Genomic DNA, 19622 nt, shown 5'->3' with positions numbered 1-19622 from the left:
GAAGAAAAAGAAAAACATTGTGGTTTTGGAGGTGGAGACAGGGAGATATTATCTTGCATTCATTGTGACTGCAAGGCACAAGCTTATCACTACAGTGACAACAGTAAAGGAGAAACAGGTGAGAATATCAGACCTTCAAGACTGTGAAATATGTTGAGAGGCAAAGCACCAGAATGATGGTGGCACAAGAACTTATATCTGCAGGAACAAATACGCTGTGATTTAAACCCTATGTTTAATGCCGCTGTGGACAAGCAGAAACAATGGCATGAGAACTCCGTTTCTCCATGTATCTCCATTTCAATAGTGGAAATATTAGAATAACAAAGCAACTAGAGGTAGCAAAGCCCAGTGATGGCTCAGATTTTAGATAACATTCAGTATCTATATGCTGTATAAGAAATGTTCATTCATTATACACTCTCTTCTCACAGCTATTTCTATCTCCATTGCCGGCTACTGCTCACTGTTGGGTTTATTTCTCCCTGTGATTATTTTAATTAAAAAAGGGTATTTCTTGACTTTTGTAAAACTAAAGAAATAAAAGCATAGGAATATTTTCATAAAAAAGTATTTATTTTTGAATGAAAAATCTTTTCATAAAAATAACCAGATATTTATCTTGATAACCATATTTCACCAATATTTAGCTTGATGGCCACAGTCTCTGGCAAACATTAGTTAATGCTCTCTAGCTATCCTTAGAATTTCAAATCTGATATAACATCTGATTGTATAATTTGTGTCTGAAAGATATGCTGTTTACTCAATAGAAATTGTCCAGAGAAAACCCAGAATCATTTGCTAATGAATGTCTCATATTTTATTTATCTTTTCCACACAAAAAGTACTGCTAAGTTAAAGTTGTGGTTAAAAGAAATTCCTAGAACTGTTGCAACACTTTAATTCTGGACATCTAGGTGAAAATAAGAAAGGATAAAAAAGAGAACCAAGATATGCTTTCTCTTACAAAGACAAAATTAAGGCCAGAAGCTCCCCTTCTAACACAGCACAGAACACCTCCAAAAACTGCCATTGACCTTTAGTGATGTTGTTGCCTCAGAACGAAGTCAGCTAACACAATTTATCCCCCTGGCATTAAGGTAGCAGCAAAAAGAATACAAATTGTGTCAGCAGATGGTATTCACCTCCTCTTTAGAAAGATGCCAATTAGGATTTGTCCATGAGCATCACTAACATCGATATTTTAGTTCTTTCTTTGCTGGCCCAGGTAGGAATACTGAACCCTTTTCCTCTGTTTTTCTCACAGGGATCTGGGAAACACACCTGGCAAGGCATAGAAATTTTGCTGGCCTTCCACACTGACCCATGACCTTCTATGTTTGAAAAGTATATATTCTCCCCTCTTATGCTCTCCAAGTTTTCTTAAATAACCTTTGCTTTCTACGTTGTCTTTATTCAAGGATAATCTAAAAATTACATTTTACATTTTCTGAAATAAAAATATAGCTTTCCCAAATTTGGGCATAACAGACATTTTTCAGCCATGGACTGAGATACTTTATGTTTCAAATAAATGATTATTGATAATTATTTTGCAGCTGGGTTGCTATACTAGTTCTTAACTTTATTACTATTTATTTGCTTATAACTAAACAAAAGAAAAGCTTAGAGGATTTTTAAAATTCCATTTTCCCATATCTGTAATGTTTTAATTCAGCAGGTGTTTGTTCAATCATTTCAAATTATATAGAAAAAATATATATCTTGGTCAACACTCTTTAACAATTCTGTATTTGCCATGGTTGAAGAACAAAAATAGCCTTCTTATGGCAAAGGAATTGCAATAGCTATGAAATCAAATCCTGCTGTGCTTCCCACAGTTATTTACATTTTATTTTTCTTAGAAGAGATGAAGCAAAATAATTTCTTAAAATAATATTGATATAATATCTATACTTAAAAATGAAGCTTACACATAGGAATATTGAAAATCCTATTATTTTATTTGATATTTAAACATTCTTTCCATTTAGATATTTTTCTTTATTCTTTTTTAATTAAAAAAAGAGTATTCTCCATTTTCTCTTTAAATAGAAAACTTTAATATCCAAATGAATGCAAATCCCTTTCTCTCACTTAACACCAATGTAAACTAGGAGGAATTGCAACAATGTCAAGTAAAACAGCTGTTGGGAAAGGCTAAAGCATAAAGTGACATAGCACTCCATAAAACTATAGTTGCCATGATAGATAACACATTGCATGACATTAGGTAAAAGATTTTTAGAAAAAATATTTACAAAAGGTAATCAAATAACACCTGCTCGATTAATAATTGGCTTTATAGAAATATTTGAATACATGAGACTCTCTTCTTCCTACACCAAACCCTTTTTAATAAAAACATCCTCCCTCTCATCTTACCTATTCTTTTGAAAAATCTGGACTGAAATGCAAGAATAGTGCCACAGGGAACTTGTATCTCAGGTTCTGATAATTAGACTTTTTCTAACCAATAGACCACATTCTTCTAGAAGACTAAGTCTCCACTGATGCACCATGTTCATCCTTTAAGGAGAAAAATACAATACATAGTGGGAAGCTCCAGGCCAGAGAGATTATCCCATAAATAGATATATAGATTTGTAAATTGATTGTATCTTTAGTATTAAATGGCAGTTGAGAGAGAAGTCATAAAAATGAAAGACAGCTAATGTTTCCTACGTTAAAGATTTTCAGAGATCTTCTGGAGCAACACTTACACATTATGGACTAAAATGAGCTACCAAAGTTAAAATGTCCAGTCCTTCAGAGGTGCTGACACTTGTTATTCCTATTGGCCTGAGCAGGAAATTTGAGCCTATAGCACCTTTGAGCATCACATAAGTTTTATTTAAATGGTTACTTTTTAGGCACTCAAATCTGAAAAAAATAAAAGGCTGTTTAAGTGTAATCTTATGAAAATATGTGACTTTCAGCACTTTGGATTCACATCTTAGAAGCAGGTCTGTACTTAGAAAAGTAACGTGAACTCTCCCCAAATCAGTCTGAAGTGAAAGTTCCATAATAAACATAGAACTTACTACAAGTGGATTTGCAGAAAAGAAGTGCAAATTAATATCACTAGTGCATAAGTAAGCATTCTTTGTACATGAGTCAATCATTTATAGAAAGAGGATATAAATAAATGATGTTTGAGCCTTCTTTCAAATACTTAGATTTCTTTATATGATACATTTTATAACATTTCACAGCATCTAAAATGTATAAAAATAAATATCTACAATATTTACAAAGAATGATACAATCCAATCTTTAAAAAGAATTGTAAAGACATGTTCTTTAGCTCATACTGAGGTAAGTAGGTTTCTGACTGAGAAAAAAGAGGATAGGCAGTTATTTTGAAGGAACCCCTTTGTCCAGTTGTAGTCTGTACCACAGCTAAAAGCATGTGACACTCTGTGGCAGTTGTAGTGCATTGAGCCAAAGTCATCCTTGCTGTAACTCCATCGAAGTAAGTTTAGTTATGCTAGGGACAAATTTATCCCACTCTGCATTCTCTGGTTTGACAGTGTCTTCTGCAGAAACCCTCATGGCTTCATCTATATTTGAAGTCATGTTCATCCCAGGTATGTGGAGATGCCGTTCTGCTGACTTCAATGGGCTGAGCATAGCTGGGATATCTGTAAATAAAATAAAGATTTTAAGATCATTTCACTGCTTGTATCAGGTGACTGGATAACTGACTCTCTGATTATCTCTCTCTGAACACTATGCAGTGATAACCTATTAATAAAATGGTCTTCCAGAAAATGTTTCAAATTGCATTTGAAAATTTGAAATGAAAGCTTCTTGACTGAAGACTAAGGGCTTTTCTGATGCATAAATCTTGATTTTTTAACTTTTCAACATTTTCATGTGTTCTACTACTTATTAATAGGCACGATTTTGTAAATTGCCCTGTGGTTCCTTATCAGACCAGCAGAGCACCACAGCTTCCTGTTTGTAAGTCAGTCATGGAATCACTGATAGTTTGGGTTTGAAGAGACATTTAAAGACCATCTAGTCTAACTCCCCTGCCATGAACAGAGGACACAGAGAAGAGAATAAATGAGAAACAAAGGGTAAAACATAATTTACAGCCACACTGTCATATGAATTTCATATTTGTAACTTTGCTTGTGCCGTACATAACGGAATGGCGATATTACTGAATTCAGGTGAAAAACCCCACTTCTTCTACATTAAGTGAAAAGTGGCTTCCCAGCTGCTCCTGAACACGTGCAATACCCTACCTAACATGAAAAAGAACAAAAAATTTTGGAAAATAAATTAATATGAATTTCTTATTTGATCAGCCTAACTCACACCAGAATGCATGCCAAGTGGATAATTTGAAATAATAAAGGACATTACGGTTGTTCAATCTCTACAGCCAATTTTGATTAAAACATTTGTTATAAAATATACCACAACTTCAGCTAATTAGATGAGAGTAGAATACAGCTGTTCATAAACACAGTCCAATGATAGGGAAAATAATTTTCATACTTTCAGGTACTTGTTCTGTATTTAGTTAGGAGTCTAAAAGAAGTAGGTATCCAAAGAAAATATTTGTATAAAATATGACTACTTTTTTCCTTAGCTATCTGCAACACAACTTGAAATAAATGAGAAATTTTCTTCCCTCATTATATAATCAAAGTTATGGCATATTCTATAAAATATTTCTTTTAATTTTCTTTTCTTACAGTTAGTTCTTAATTTTAAACACCCTTCTCTCTTTGTGCTCAGATCCCAATATTGATGGATGCAGAACTAGAATTTACTTCTCTGGGATCAAAAGGCATAGGGACCAGTATACTAAGAGTGGGTAATAGATGCAGTACCATTTGATGGAATTGTGTTTATGTTGGTCAATACAACGTGTTCTGAAAGTTTTGAAACGTTATCAAAATTGCTGATCTGGGTGGTCAAGGATTTCCGACTCTCTGTACTGGCACGACCTCTGTTGAACCGTTCGTCACGGTGGCTGCGAATGCCAAAGATGCAACAGGAAAATGCTGCTTTAAATTCTTCTCTAAATTTCCCTGTCAACCACAAAAATGACTCATGAAAAAATTGTACTATAAACGCATTTCATCAAACTTTATAGATTCGGATATAAAGGTGTTATCTAAAGCAAAATTAATGTGAACCACCCAGATGCTCTTCTAATGCAGAAGCAGAAAATCACAGTTTAACCAACTTGGAGAAAGACAGAAAAAAGACAACCTTTCTAAGAAGACTTGTGAGGTGTGATGTGAAGACAGAATTATTCTTGGCTAGACAGAATAGACAAACTAGAAAGATTAAAGAAACCATCTCATAGATAGTCTGCTGATTATTTACATATGTAACAAAAAATAACTGAGCAAATATAGGCTTGAATGATTGAATCCTTACTTAATATGTGAAATGAGAGAGCAGGGCTAATCTATGTTTTATCATTAATAGATTTTAAAAGAAGATTTACAATGTTTGACAATCCCATGCTTTTGGGGCTCAGAGGAAATTGTTCAGATCATTGTCATACTACACACCACAAAAAACTACAGTGGGCCGATATGTAGTGAGGATCAATAGAGGTTTGCCTCCCTGTATTTAGCAGCAATACTACCAGGTCAGGTCCTGATTCTGCTCTACAAGCCAAATGACACAAATATAAACTAAGACAAATCTATAGTAGTAAGTAAACAGCATCCTGGCTGGTTCTTTGAAGCTGACCCTACTTGGCACTGTCTGGCCATGCAGGTACTATTAAAGACTCACAGCCTCCAAATCCCAATACTTGAATGTAGCACGCCAGCTGGGGACAGCCCCCGGACTGTGCTACCTGCCAGAGAGCACCCAGGACTCTTTAGAGGAATGGTAATTCTTTCAGATCAAAGTCATGCCAGGAACTTCACTAACACATTAATGTCACACTCTAGCACTTGGACTTGAGGCCCTGGCACACTCTAGCTTACTTATTGGTAGACAGCCTGAGGGTAATGGGATACTTCAGGCAACTTCTTCTAGGAAGAGGATCTAGCTCCCACTGGAGGAGCTGAGCTGAAGTTACACGGTTATTAATTTTTGCTATGGTTCATTACATTCAAATTATACATTAAACTTGAATTCCAGGTAACAGTAACTTACCACTGAGGAAGTTATAAATAATCGGATTGGCTGCACTGTTTGCGTACACAAGCCAGTGTGAGAATGTGAACCAGGCATATACAGTTTCTCTGTCATCAGCATGATTAAACATCCCCAAAACCCTACAGAAAGAGAAAAGCAAACCTGAAAAATGGCAAAAGTAGAATTCATTTAAAAACATTTTACAACTTCTAGACTGGTTTTGTCTCTGATGATCTATTTGCAGTACCACAAAAAGGCTGATTCAGCAGTGCTCTCTTACTTTAGAGGAAGAAATCCTCTCCCAAGCCCTCAGCCTCCTGTCTTGGTGGTTTGGCACAACTGAGACTTTACTATGGTGAACTTTTCTGCCAAGCAACTAAGGTCATCTGGTGTCACATAAGCCAAGGAAAGCAGGACAAGCTGCTTTTGATGTACTTATGTCACTGAGCTTCCTGGCTGTCGGCCCACTTTCAAGACACTCTCTAGGCCACTCTCCAAATATCTCTGGAACTGAAAAGGCATTGAACTGGCTCCAAACCTGAGGCTACCGTAGCAGCTTCTGTCCTCCAGGGAAATCTGCATTTCCCAGACTCTTTACATGTTACTTCTGACATTTAAATGAAAATCTAACTCTGGGCCTACTCTGTTATTGTTGAGGCAGCCCGTGTATTTCCTCTGTTTCATGTTGTAGGTGGCGTGAACCATCTTCTGGAAATAGTTTTCTCTCTAAATTTTCTACAAAGGGACTTGAGAATGAAAAGTATTTCAATTAGGCCTCAAGGAAGGGCCAGAATTGAGTGGGATGTATTTAAACTTTGAAACTATCCCTTAAAAACTAAAATGTTCCAATAACACTCCAATTAAAAAAGCACCAATAACATGCTCATTATTGTTAGGATATTCAAATCTTCTGCTATGTGCCATTATTTATTGGTATTCCAGAGGGCTCATGAGGTGCAACTTTACCAAAGCCTCAGTTTTTCAGGCACTGTACAAAAACCAAAAGTGTACACAATTACATACGAAATGCACGGAGAGAAAAAGATGAAAAATTAAAATACAGCTTCATAGGACCAATGGAAAGGTTAGTCTAAGGTCTCAAAACTGTACATGAGTAGCTTAGGTTTGAACTCAGCATTTCACAGTCCTTGGGGCCAAGCCACAACACTGCACTCTGCTGCTAACCTTCAGCTGCTGCTTTAGGTGACTGCACTTCCATGGGGGCATTTACAGCAAACAAGCTGTAATGCCACGTACATGATGAGGTTTAATGAGGAGATAGGTTAGATCATTTTCATGAGGAAGATCTTGTTAATAAGAGTTCCACAATCTGACCTCTAGTTTAAGTACTATAGATAGGTTATATATATACATATATATATTATATATAATATTTTCTTGCAATGGTATGCTTATTTTCCACTTCTTTATGATGCAATAAGTAAGCTTATCCTTCAAAAGTATCTGTCAGAATAAAAGGAATCTTGTAACAGAGAATTCTGTTTTTAGACAGAAAGCTTTACCAAGTGTTTATATTTTGAGATAAACTTTACCTTTTCAAGACATTAAGGATGCTAATTGGTAGGTAGCAAAGTGCAAAAACCAGAAGGACAACCATTAGCATACGTGCTGTTTTCCTTCTTGCACGAATCTGTTTTATTTCAGCTGCCACAGCGCTAATCTTTGACTTTGTTGATTGTCCCAGCCCTCGGGGCTGTGCTGAAGGCTGCTGAGGCTTCCATTTCTTCTGAACAACAGAAGAAGTTCCTGGGATCTAAGGCAAACAAAATAAGGGGCATTTTGAAAAACATTTAAAAAACCTGATTCTGTCTGCAGATATAACAAGAAAAATAGACACCTTAACATACACAATGTAAGCTCACAGGGATAAAAAGGATTTTTTAATTAATTTAATTGATGTAGCTGCAGGAAACAAATTGAATTTCAGACACACAAGAGGGACTGCATAAAAAATTGTGTTTTATACACAGATATCAACTGATGTCCTCAAATTTTCTTTACTTCCCACATACCTTGCCTTGCCATTGTCTTCAGACTATCAAAATTATCAACCCTATTGCTGCAATTACATTGCTATAAAGTTCTTCATTAAATGTTTTGTTGTATAGCAGAATAGTTTTTCCCATTAATATGCTGCTATACTAAACAGTTTTTCAGCACTGGAAAACAGGGATTTAAAGCCTGCATAGCTTTAAGTGCCATAAAACTTCCATACATGCAACCTATATGACAGTGAAGTAGCTGAAGAAATAATCACAGCTGAAGTGTGAATCTCTCTGCAAAGTTCTTCTAAACTGAGGGAAATAATGGAAAAGTGCCACGACACAGGAAGAATTAGATTAGTCAAAGACATGTTGCAATGAGTTGCATGTAGGACCATGCTATTAAAAAAAAAAAAAAAAGGTTTTTTGTTTTCTGTGCCCTCACATAAGACAAGCCAAGTAAAACAGTTTTGCTTCAGTTCTTCTAAATTGCTTCCTGCCTGCAGAAAAATGTGAAAGACTGCAGATGTCAAGGACTTTCACAGTGAACTCTATTACAATTACATTTATAATATTTTCAATGTCATACAGTGTGAAAACCTTTTGGCTAGCAATACAGTTTTATTTATGTGTAGTACAATTGTGTGTAGGGTGACTAATCTCATGAGAAATATTTCAACTTCAAAAGTATCAGAAAAGTTCACATTGTCTATTGTAACTTTTTTTTTTTTTTAAACAGGGCTTATCCAGACAAACTGACCAGAAAATTATGAAAATTTTGTATTTATTTAAGAAAGATAAAAGTAAGCTAAAAAGCATGCACATTCAGAATAGTTCTAGAAAACCTACTATGTTGGGGTTTTGTTGGGGTTTTGTGGGCTTGGGTGGGGGTTTCTTGTTGGTTTTTGATTTTGGTCTATTTACTTATTTGTTGGCTGGGGATGGGGGGTGTGTGTATGAATATCTTCAGACAAGCCCTTAGTTCAGCATTTATGTACACACCAGACATGATTTACAACTATTGGAACATTTTGGGAAAGTTGCCATGTAATGAGCAGGAAATCCAAGAAGAAAAATTTGGGATAAGTTATATAACATTTAGTCTTTTCTAATGTATCCATGGATTTAAAACAACTCAGCCCCTTGCATGAAATCAGCAATTACCAGCTTGACAATTGCACATCAGTACTATTGCAGGGGATTTACCCTACTTGGCTGTGGGGTGTAGCAGAGAAGTGACAGAATGAGAGCAAATGGTCTCAAGTTAAGCCAGGGGAGGTTTAGATTGGATTTAAGGAAAAATTTCTTCACATAAAAGGTAGCCAAGCCTTGGAACAGGTTGCCTAGGAAGCGGTTGAGCCACCACTCCTGAAGATATTTAAAAGATAAGTAGAGGTGGCACTTAGGGACATGGTTTAGTGGTGGACTTGGCAGTGTTGTGGTTGTTACGGTTGACTTCAATGTCCTTAAAGGCCTTTTTCAAGATAAATGTTTCTATGATTCTGTGATTCTGTATGTACAAGTAGACACAAGTGTACACATGGGAGCATAATGCATATATTTGCTTATGAGTAATTAATCAGTCAGAGAGATAATTTTGAAGCATTTGTGTAATTCCAACGTTTTATGAAAAGCCTATTAGCTGTGAATAAACAAGTACTTTTGCTTTCTTATGCAACTTTTCTCTGCCCCCTCAGATAGTTATCAAGGAGCTTATAACCAAAGAAAATCTCTCAAAGGTAGTATCAACTTGCAAAGATTGGAAGGGTATATTTCAACTGCCAAAAAGAAAATGGATAAAGTTCCTAATTATTAATACAAATGTGCTTTAGTGTCAACGCATTTGGATATCAGAAAATTGAAGCATACTAGGAAATTGATACTACAAATTGTGTATCAACATTTTCATCATATTCAGTTCCTTCAGTTCTACCTGTACAGAAGCTGTTTTCAATCTTCCTAAAATCCACACAAGAACATAGACTTCCAAATTACTATTTCCTTACTAATAATTAAAATTAATGGCTCAAAATTTCTAGTATTTTTTGCAAGATTGTGCTTGTCTTTATAAAGGTAAATCGTTAATTCAAAGATCTGCTTGATTTATACAATCAGAAATTTTAAGAGCTATTACACAAAGTAGGGCAACAATAACTTGTAATACAGTCTTCTATGTTTCATCTGAAAATTTTCATGCACAACACATTACATTTAAAAAAAAAACTTTAGAAAAAATGTAGGGCATTGAAAGCATCTGCTGTTAGTTGTGTTTCTTCTATCATGCACATCTGAAAGGCTCATTGTACCTTGCAAAAAGATCACCATATTTAACTGAATTTCTGGTAAACAGCATGATTTTTTATTGAAACTGTTACCAAAGAATACATTTAGAGCACTTCATTCATTTGTGCTACATGACTGATTAGAGCACACCTGCTGTACTTAGAAAAGTGCCTGATGCCTGCAGCCAAGTCACCGTTGATAATAGATGTGCAGTGGTTTTAATTTCACTTAGTGCTGCCTCTTATACATAGTGCTATCATCTAGGCCAGGCAGAGACAGCTGTAATTTGGCACCACTGATAGCACTAAGCCTGTAGTAGATTTTCTCTTTTTGTCACTGAAAAACAAAGGATCATCCTCACCTTGCCAGCGTGCAAGATGAATAGGGAGAAGAAACATCGTGAAGAACCAATAGACCAGCTAAAACAACTGGGGAGTGGAGGTGGGGGGAGCCCAAAAAAAAGGGTTGGTTTTCAGTCATTCAACTTCTGCTCTGCATCTGAGCCAGCAATTTCAACTACGTGCAAGTTAAGAACAATTGCTTTGCATTACCTTAGTTAATGAAGAACTTGAGAGGGTAGGTAGATTGTAAAGAAGGTATAGAAGAGAAGGTTGAGAAGGATTATGGTGATAAAATCATTGGGTAACACAGGACAGAGTCAGCAAGGCAGAGCATATTAGAACTATGTTTAGACTGAACTTAATAACAAAACTAAGCAAGAAATCCTTTGCTCTGGAGAAGAGTCCCCTCAAACTGTAAAGGTTAAATTTTATCTCCAAGCCATCTTGTTATTTAATCTTATCAACCTAAGAAATTAAAAGCAAAAATAATAATTTAAAGCTGACAAGCAGGATAAACAGAAATTCTGGTTTAACCTAATCTGATTAGAAGTGACAAAAATTGCTCTTATGACTTATGGACGATAACAAAAAGCCTTAAAGTGGATTTGATATTTCCTGTTTATGAGCTACTTGTGATAGATATGTTCTGTCAGTATAAGATTTGATTTTTAATCATATGCATATTTAGAAATACAAAGTCTATTTGTGATTTCTCTGATGAATCATTGTGAGCTGCATGAAAAATGTTCCTGATGGGGCAGGTATTTTCCCCTGCCCAGGACAACCTCAGAATTGGATGGTATCAAACATGCTGGTGAGAGAGAAGTGATTCATGCCCATATGTTGATGAAAATATGAACTATGTTAGAGCCACTTGAGAAGGAATATCTTGCATTATTTCTTGATTTCTTGCCTGTATTTTCTATCTGAATCTTGGAAAAAAAAAAAAGATGTTCACATTAGAAATTGTGTCAATTATTTGTCATCAATTCACAACAAATGTTATTGGTAACAGCCAGCTTCACATCAGGCAATTCCAGTCTCCCAGTACTGATAGCTGGACCTTCTAGTTTACATTTCGTTCAGATTGGACCTGCCATCAACTGAGTAAGAAAAGTAAAAATAAAACTAACAACATTAGAAGGTCAATCTTAAATTTTGACTGCTACAGGAGATTTTAGCAGTATAAATAAAATCACCTAAGGTATTTTGGCAAACATTTCAGATACAGTGAGAGAGATTTTCCTTCTACCGATAATCAATTTTTCTGATGCCTTTTGCTTTCTTTCTCTCCAAGAGAAAGCCCTTCACAGACAGGAAAAAGCTGTTCACTTTCTGACTGCCTTCATTTTTCAGTACATCTCAATGCCTATCCAAGGTGGCTGTATACCTGCATGGATATAAAAAGCAAAGTCCTAAGTGACAAAATGGAGTTTATAAAGGAAGAGGCTGTACATGGGAGTCTGCACAAAGCTGCAAGAGCAATTAAACAGAGCCAGTGCTAAGTGACTTACCTGGCGACACCACAGCTTCCGGAATATTTGCAAATAGGCCAACACCATAAGACACAGTGGTGCCATGTATGTCACCAGAAAAAAACACGTGTGATACATTTTGGGGTAAACCTCAGCTGGAAAGAGAATTCAAATAGGAAAGGTGCATTTAAATATATACACATTTCAAAATCACCTTAAGAAAAAAATTGTTCATATAGATATGCATGTATTTTTCAAGATAACAGGAAGATGTACCAAATAATATTATGGTCAAGATTGTTTTTTTCATCACTTCTAGATACATTCTATTAGAAACATGTTTTTTTATCTCAAGGATCTCCTATATCACATTACTGATTTCTTATCATCTTATTACTCTATGTACAGAGTCTTAAGAAGTTTTACTTTTTGTTAAAACAGTGATGGATTAATTTTGTTATCTAAAAATGCAAAATTTTGCTATCTAAAAATAGGTAAGTAATCAGCCAACCTACCTCGTCCTTGGCATATTGAAAAGTTGTGTAAGCGTCATTAGTTTTAATTCTGCAAAGGCTACTATGTATCCCTGAGTAAACTGCACAATCCCTCTCCTACAAAGACTGCAACTGCAAACTACAGCACACAGGACACTGATGGGAGGAGGAGAGAACGCATTCATAAATCACTCACTGGTGGCAGAATATATCTGATTAAGAAGCAGTAATTAATTATTATTATTAAGTTTTTAAAATAGAATCAATCCATTTGAATGCTTCAAACCTAGGAAAACGCCGAGATGTTTTTAAACTCAGATTAAACAATGAGTTTGGTAGTGTTGTGTTCTAATTTCCCATGTATATATTTTTAAAAGACAACTTATGAATGTTATTTGCTTAGAGAAAACATCTTAGAAGTGCTGTGAGTGTATTGATTTTTAAGAATGTTGTATTTTAAGCTCCATTAGTAGTTTACACCAGAATGTGCAGTGCCTTGTCTTCTATTTTGTAACATTAAATATAATTTGCTATTACCAATTGTTGGTATTAATTACAACTTAACATCTGTGGATGGCCTCAGACAATGAATGAACATTTTGGACATAGTAGAAGAGAAACTGCACCCCATGAGCAGTTAAATTGCAAGGTAATCCTAAACATTGCATCTTGGATAAAGAAGAAAATTTTGTGTCAATTTCCGGAATTCACAAATGTTTCAGGATGATAAAATCTGCAAGTGAAATCCTGTATTGATTTATTTTTAATTTAAAAAAAAAAGAAAATTAAAAAAAGAAAAAAGAGGGGGAAAAATAAAAGGAAGAAAAAAAAAAGAGTTGCATGAGATCAAAACTTTGGTGCATCAAAATTATTTTCTGCTTATTAAAGTGATTGAGACTGTGTACCCTATCAAAGAAGAGCACGTCAGGAGAATTTCAGAGCTTGTTCAGACAAAGATATAGAAAGACTTGCTCCACAATCCTCATAGCAGGGAGAGCACCATAAGGTAAATTCCAGGATCACTCTCAAATGCAGACTCAAGTAATCTCACACTTGCCATTGGACCTGAAAGTGCCTGATGGTACTCCCAGAAAACCTTCAGTATCAAGGAGATGGAAACCTGCTACAGCAAAATCCAGCTGATGTTCATTCCCAGCAAAGGTAATAGAGATGCTGCCACTGACATTTGATAGTTTTGATAGATCAGGGTTCAAAAAATTCAGATGAGTAGTATTTGACTTCTTACTTGCTCCAAGATCCTGTAGCAAACCTGTTTGCCAGCTCCTAACTAGCAGCTGCAGCTACTAACTCTTGTCAATGTCCCTGGGGGAGCCAGACCATTTGGGGCAGGTTTTATAGATCGTTAACCTGAGATTATATGTTGATTGATGATCTCAAACTTGCTTTTGCATTCCAGAAAATGCAGCCTCACAACAGTCCTGCTAGCCAGGGAAGTATTGACATGCATGCTTCACAGGTGGAGAGATTACGGAGAAACTGGAGCAACGTGACTTACTGGGATCACAGGAGGTCAGAACTGAAAGTACATTCTTTGTGCTCAGGAGGAGGTGCCACCTGCCTCATCAATGCTCTGCCGGCAGCCGGGCCCCTTTCAGGTAGAAGGACGGTACATATTTAAAAGGCCATCTGGAGTTTATGACTTCCAGTTTAGCATTCCAAGTAAAGTAAAGCATTAAATGAGCCTAGCTATCTACAAAGAACTGGGGACCAGGTTGGAGGAAGATCCTAACACTTGCCTTTGAAGTTTAGCCACCTGGAAAGTGCCAGCTGCTAAACATCAAAGGAAACCTGTCCCTCCTCCACCCAGGGCAAAGCCCTTTGCAGAACTTTTCCCTAAGAAACATGACTCTGTTTAGCTTCTCGAGCCAAAGAAAAGCTTTAAAGCTGTTTGACAATCACAGCAGCAAGAAGGAGGAGGGCTGGCTAAGGATACTATTCATTTATCAAGTGAGTTCCAGGCTCCTTGAATGCAAACATCAATCAGTCTGTGGTCCTGCCTGACTGAAACTCTGACTGCCAAGCAGAAGAGGAGAAAAGTCTTCTTGCCTTCTATGGTCATGTAATGGACTTCAGGACAGGGGAAGATTGTTCTTAGCTGGAGTAGCCACCTCTTTAAGAATAAAACAATGACTCTCATGTCTCTGGCTGCTATTCTATTGAAAAGAGAGAATAAAACATAAAGCAAACAGGTGGTCATAGGGGTTGGACTGGATTCAGATCAGCATTCCTACTCATCTTCATTCATACACTGTAATTACCCTACCTGATAAAGGATCAGTTTGGTAAAACAAGCTTTCATCTGTCTACTGCAGGGATTATTAAACACATTTTAAAATTTTCTAAAGCTTCCCTCTCCATATGGTCTTCCAGTACCAGCCTGAAATTGGTAGATTGAAACTACGGCTTCTGGATTTTTGCCAAAATTTTACTATATTTGTGTAAATACATATATACATACAAGTATACATATGCATATTTAATCGAATTGAAATAAACACTCAAAACGTTTTGATATGTCTAGCAAATGAAACAGTCCCTCTAGCCATAGTGCTCAACGAAATTGGTACTCCTGACAGCTTCCTCAAGACTAAGGAAAAACAGGACTATCAAGTCCTGTTTTGTTGAGCATCAGTAGTGTTCCCAAGTTCCCTACTCTCAGGAAAATACCTGTGAGGTTCTGGAGTTACCAACATAGAGAAGCAATGCAACTAAAAGTGTATATTTTAAAATAAAGCTTAATAATTAGGGATGTTATAAAGTGGGTGCCTAGAGGACAAAAAAAATCAAACACATAATGCAGTGCTTCCAAGCTAAGTTCCTATGTCAAGGCATTTAGGGTTAGCTAATACTAAAATTACAATTTGAAACCTAATATATTGTGCTTGAGTTATCAACTTATAATAATACTCAGCATACTTTTAGTATTAGAAATATTCTGACTTCCTTCTACATTAAAATATCCCACGAGTTTTTCATTAAATTCTGAACACTTTGATAAACAGGATGTATAAATCTTCTTGTAGTACTGCAATTTCCAGCTATTTGTTTTCCAGAATTAAGACAATGTGGTTTTGTACTATTGTATGAATAGTCTAAGAGGAAAAGGAACACAACATCTTCCCTTTGTTTCCATTGAGCCATGCAGTTTTGGGAAAGAATTATCTCCATATTCTTTTTATCATTTGCAAAGGGCTTGGCTAATGCACTTTGGCTAACACTCTCTTCCTGAACAGCTCTAAGACAATGTACTTAGCTGACTTGGACACATGGTGAACTCATTTTAATATACATTTCTTTTATTTTGGCACTTTATCATCAAATTCAGCACAGCAATTACAGACTATTATAAAGCTGTGGCCAACTCTGGCTCCTTAAGTGAGCCTGCATAGGTCACATGTTGGATCCTTCTGCATTCCCAAATAAAATATTGTTATTAGACAGTACTCAAGATGAAAAACCCTCAGCCTAGAATTGGCAATGAATTTTACATTCAGGAATGCCAGAAGCAATTATAAAGAAACTGAGCCCTGTTTTAGGCTGAACTATTGCTCCATTTGCAGTCACTGGCAGCTTTCCAACAGCATGCTCAAATCTTATTAGTCAGGGTGGCGACTATTTGTTCACCATTGAGGAGCCCAAGTGTCACAGTGCTGATCAGACCTTCCCTCCAGACACCCATCAGACTTTTGTGGTCTCCAGCAGCTGGTCCTAAGTCTGTGTAGGGTACAGTGTTGTCCTCTGCTTTGGCATCTCTGACATCTTCCTGAGCATGGCTTCCAGTTACTCTTCCACAGCCCCTCATGCTTCAATGGCCCTGGGGTCCCAGAATTACAACAGACTTCCAAAGCACTTTGGAAAGTGTTATTAAGCATTCTCTTTTTCCAGTCCCAGTCTTTAACATTCACAGTTTAACATCCTCAGAACATATGATGTGCATTATATTCTGCAAAGATTTTATCAGATGTACTGTAATTTTAGACAACATTAATTGTATGCAGTTCTAAACAAAGCAATAAACACCCAAAATGCAATCCCTTTCTCGAATTTGACTTTCCTATAGGACTTTCTCAGGGTCTCTTGAGTGTATGCAACATCTACATCTCCACTTTCTCTTTGCAAATATAGGTTATTTGTAGCAGCATTAATTTCTTTCTCCTTCAACATCCTCTTAGATAGCTCTTTCTTTGACCTTCTATATTTGCATAATCAAAAGAGGAAAAACAAAATCCAACAAAAACGTAGCTATTTTCTTTAAAAATCTTAGTTTTTAATTTCTTCTTCCAGCTTTAAGGCTCACCACTCTTTTCAAACCACTGCCTTACCCTTTTCTTCTGTTCTTCTTTTGGTGGACCTTCATGATTTCCAACCCTATTTTTCAGTAGAAAAACTGCATATTCTATGCTTTGAACTAAATCAGAGCCCTTAGAAAATTTCAACAGAATTGAAATTATTTTTAAATTACACTCTATTCACTACAGTCTGAAAGGGATATATAGATAGATAGATAGATAGATAGATAGATAGATAGATAGATAGATAGATAGATAAAATCCTCATTGAGAAAATACAGTTAGCTCTACTTTTACTAGGCAATTCCACAATTTTGAGAAATCTGCTCATAGTTTAATGCATATAAAGATTCTTCTTTCAAGTTACTATGATAAGCTATTATTAGAACATGGAGATTTTTTAAAGGATATCTGAAATGTAGCAGCAGAATAACAAGTAATGATGGTGTATTGCCATTAGAAGAATTATTCATTAAAACGGCAGCAAGATAAGAATAGGATTCTTATCTTTCAGTGAAGTAAAAAGCTTCCCATTTCAGAAAACTTTTAAATATAAAATTATTTTCATGCTCAATATAAATAATAATTTTAAAAAATTGTAGTGTTTGTATTCCCTTTCTGAAGCCAGACACAAAAAACCTGATTCTACACAGACATTCCATTCCTCCGTCTCTCCAAACATCCAAGTGAAGGCTCACATCATCACCCGAAGACCAGTAGATTTAAATTTAGACAAATACACTCCATAGGAGTAGAGGCTTGCAAGCACATGGGAGTTTGGGTTGGTTGTTTCTTGTTGGGGATTTTTTGTATAGTGGGTGCTTCACTCCAGGCTGCAACTACTTCAGCACAACTGAACAAGAAGCACTCTTTAAAATAGTTCTAAACCTACTACAGACTCTGTAGTTCAAAAGCAGCACTTTTCCATTGGGAATCGAAAAGTGGCCAATACAGATCTGGAAATTCTGAGATTACATTCCCTGATGAAATGCTCTCTTGACTTCCTAATTAATTAACCACATCATTTCCTAGGCTGAGATTAAAAGAATCTTTGCTGCAGAGTTAACCCTGAAGTGATGAAGGCATGAATAATTGCTTCTGCGCCAAAATGAGTGGACAAAAATTCTACTTGGAATGAATGCTGTGAAAGAAAATAGTCACATAACTACTGCAGTATCCTGCAGCAGAAGGGGATACAAAATTTTTCACAGATGAAGGAAGAATACCAGAAGTAAAGAGCAGATTTGCGCTCTCCAATGAGACATTAAGTACAATACGGCTTAACAGAGGCTTCCTCTCAGCTACAAACTTAGAGCACACCTTTGTCAGCAGTGAGTACCAGTGAGCTGGTGGCCACCTCTGCCCCTTGCCTTGTCCCAGAGGACTAACTGGGATGAAGGAGATAAAGAACAGGGAATGTGATACCAAGTGTCTTCTCATTAATCCTCTGGTGGCTCTGTGAAAGCCGTTAGCAGGAAAGGAACTTCCATAATAGCACATGGAACAGCCCCCAGCAGTTCAGGCTGTTTAAGCTAATTTATCATGATAATTAAGCACAGGTGAGCCAGTTGTATTTTATCACAACTGTTGACAGGACTGGAATCTTCTTCTACAGAGACAGCTCTGGGAGAATATCTGATTGTGTTTCAGCCGGACTCAAGGCTATTAAACAGGCACCTCTTAGTTATGTGTTTTGGCAAACTTGGCTTTATTTTCCTGTGTGTGAAGAATGGTATTACTGATGGCCATTATATCCAGTGTCAGAGTCACAGCGTGTAACTCATGCACTCTGTTAGCACTGGAGGTGTGCCAAGGCCCACCAGAGTCGAGCCCCAACCATTCGGGTGGGTGGCTCACACCACTTGCTGTGAACGAAGACAAAATAGAAGTAGTTACTCCTTGGCAATCCTTACAGCCTCTCACAGCTTCAGTCAGACACAGAACATAGATTCAAAGTTAATCTGGAATGGCACGGTTACACTTGTGTAAATTAATTTGTAACTGATTACTTTCAGAAAGTTATTTAAATTATTTTGTCCATGACAAATTTCAAATTTTAATTTAACTCACTACCCTATATCGATGACATCTCCATAAATTCTGCAATGACATGTAATTTGCATTGAACTCCCAGGAGACACCTATAAACACTAGTCAAATGCCAGCAATTAGCAAAATATCAGGTAAACAGAAAAATCTGTTCTTGCATAGTTACTTCTTAAGGCTAAGTACTGAAAGTACTAAGTACTGAAGTCTTTGTCAACCTTCAATGTACATCAGTCACGGAATTATATAAGCATAAGCATTGAAGGGTGGGAACATTTCTACCCTCTGGAAAGCATTAACATGGTCAAGACACTAGTCAGCCTCATTCATTTAAACTTAATTTAAAATGTATTTTAAGCCTTAACAACACAAAAGAAATTCACAGAAATTTCACAAAATCTGAAAAATGATAGTTCCAGGAAAGCTTATATAATCAAGAACATTTTGTGTTATGTTTATATGACTTGACTTCATATTAACATCTCCTGATATTTTGATTACTTTATTTAACACCTCCTGATATTTTGATTACTTTATAGCAGTA

At 36.2% G+C, this 19622-nt stretch overlaps 1 protein-coding gene across 1 annotated transcript in view; it reads right to left on the bottom strand.

The window, feature by feature from the left end:
• Nucleotides 1-3453: 3453 nt before the first annotated feature.
• HCRTR2 (hypocretin receptor 2) overlaps nucleotides 3454-19622 on the bottom strand; it is a 31812-nt gene continuing 15643 nt past the window's right edge. Inside the window, exons 4-8 of the mRNA XM_041477503.1 lie at nucleotides 12268-12383; nucleotides 7680-7900; nucleotides 6145-6266; nucleotides 4854-5054; nucleotides 3454-3647 (exon numbers count right to left, since the gene is read on the bottom strand). Of these exons, the coding sequence (XP_041333437.1) occupies nucleotides 3454-3647; nucleotides 4854-5054; nucleotides 6145-6266; nucleotides 7680-7900; nucleotides 12268-12383 (854 nt within the window). The remainder of the gene's footprint in view (nucleotides 3648-4853; nucleotides 5055-6144; nucleotides 6267-7679; nucleotides 7901-12267; nucleotides 12384-19622) is intronic.

This window comes from Pyrgilauda ruficollis, unplaced genomic scaffold (assembly GCF_017590135.1).
Source record: "Pyrgilauda ruficollis isolate IOZ18807 unplaced genomic scaffold, ASM1759013v1 scaffold40, whole genome shotgun sequence".
NCBI classification, from domain to species: domain Eukaryota; kingdom Metazoa; phylum Chordata; class Aves; order Passeriformes; family Passeridae; genus Pyrgilauda; species Pyrgilauda ruficollis.
Note: the sequence above shows the minus strand (reverse complement) of the source record. Positions and strands in the feature narration are given on the sequence as shown.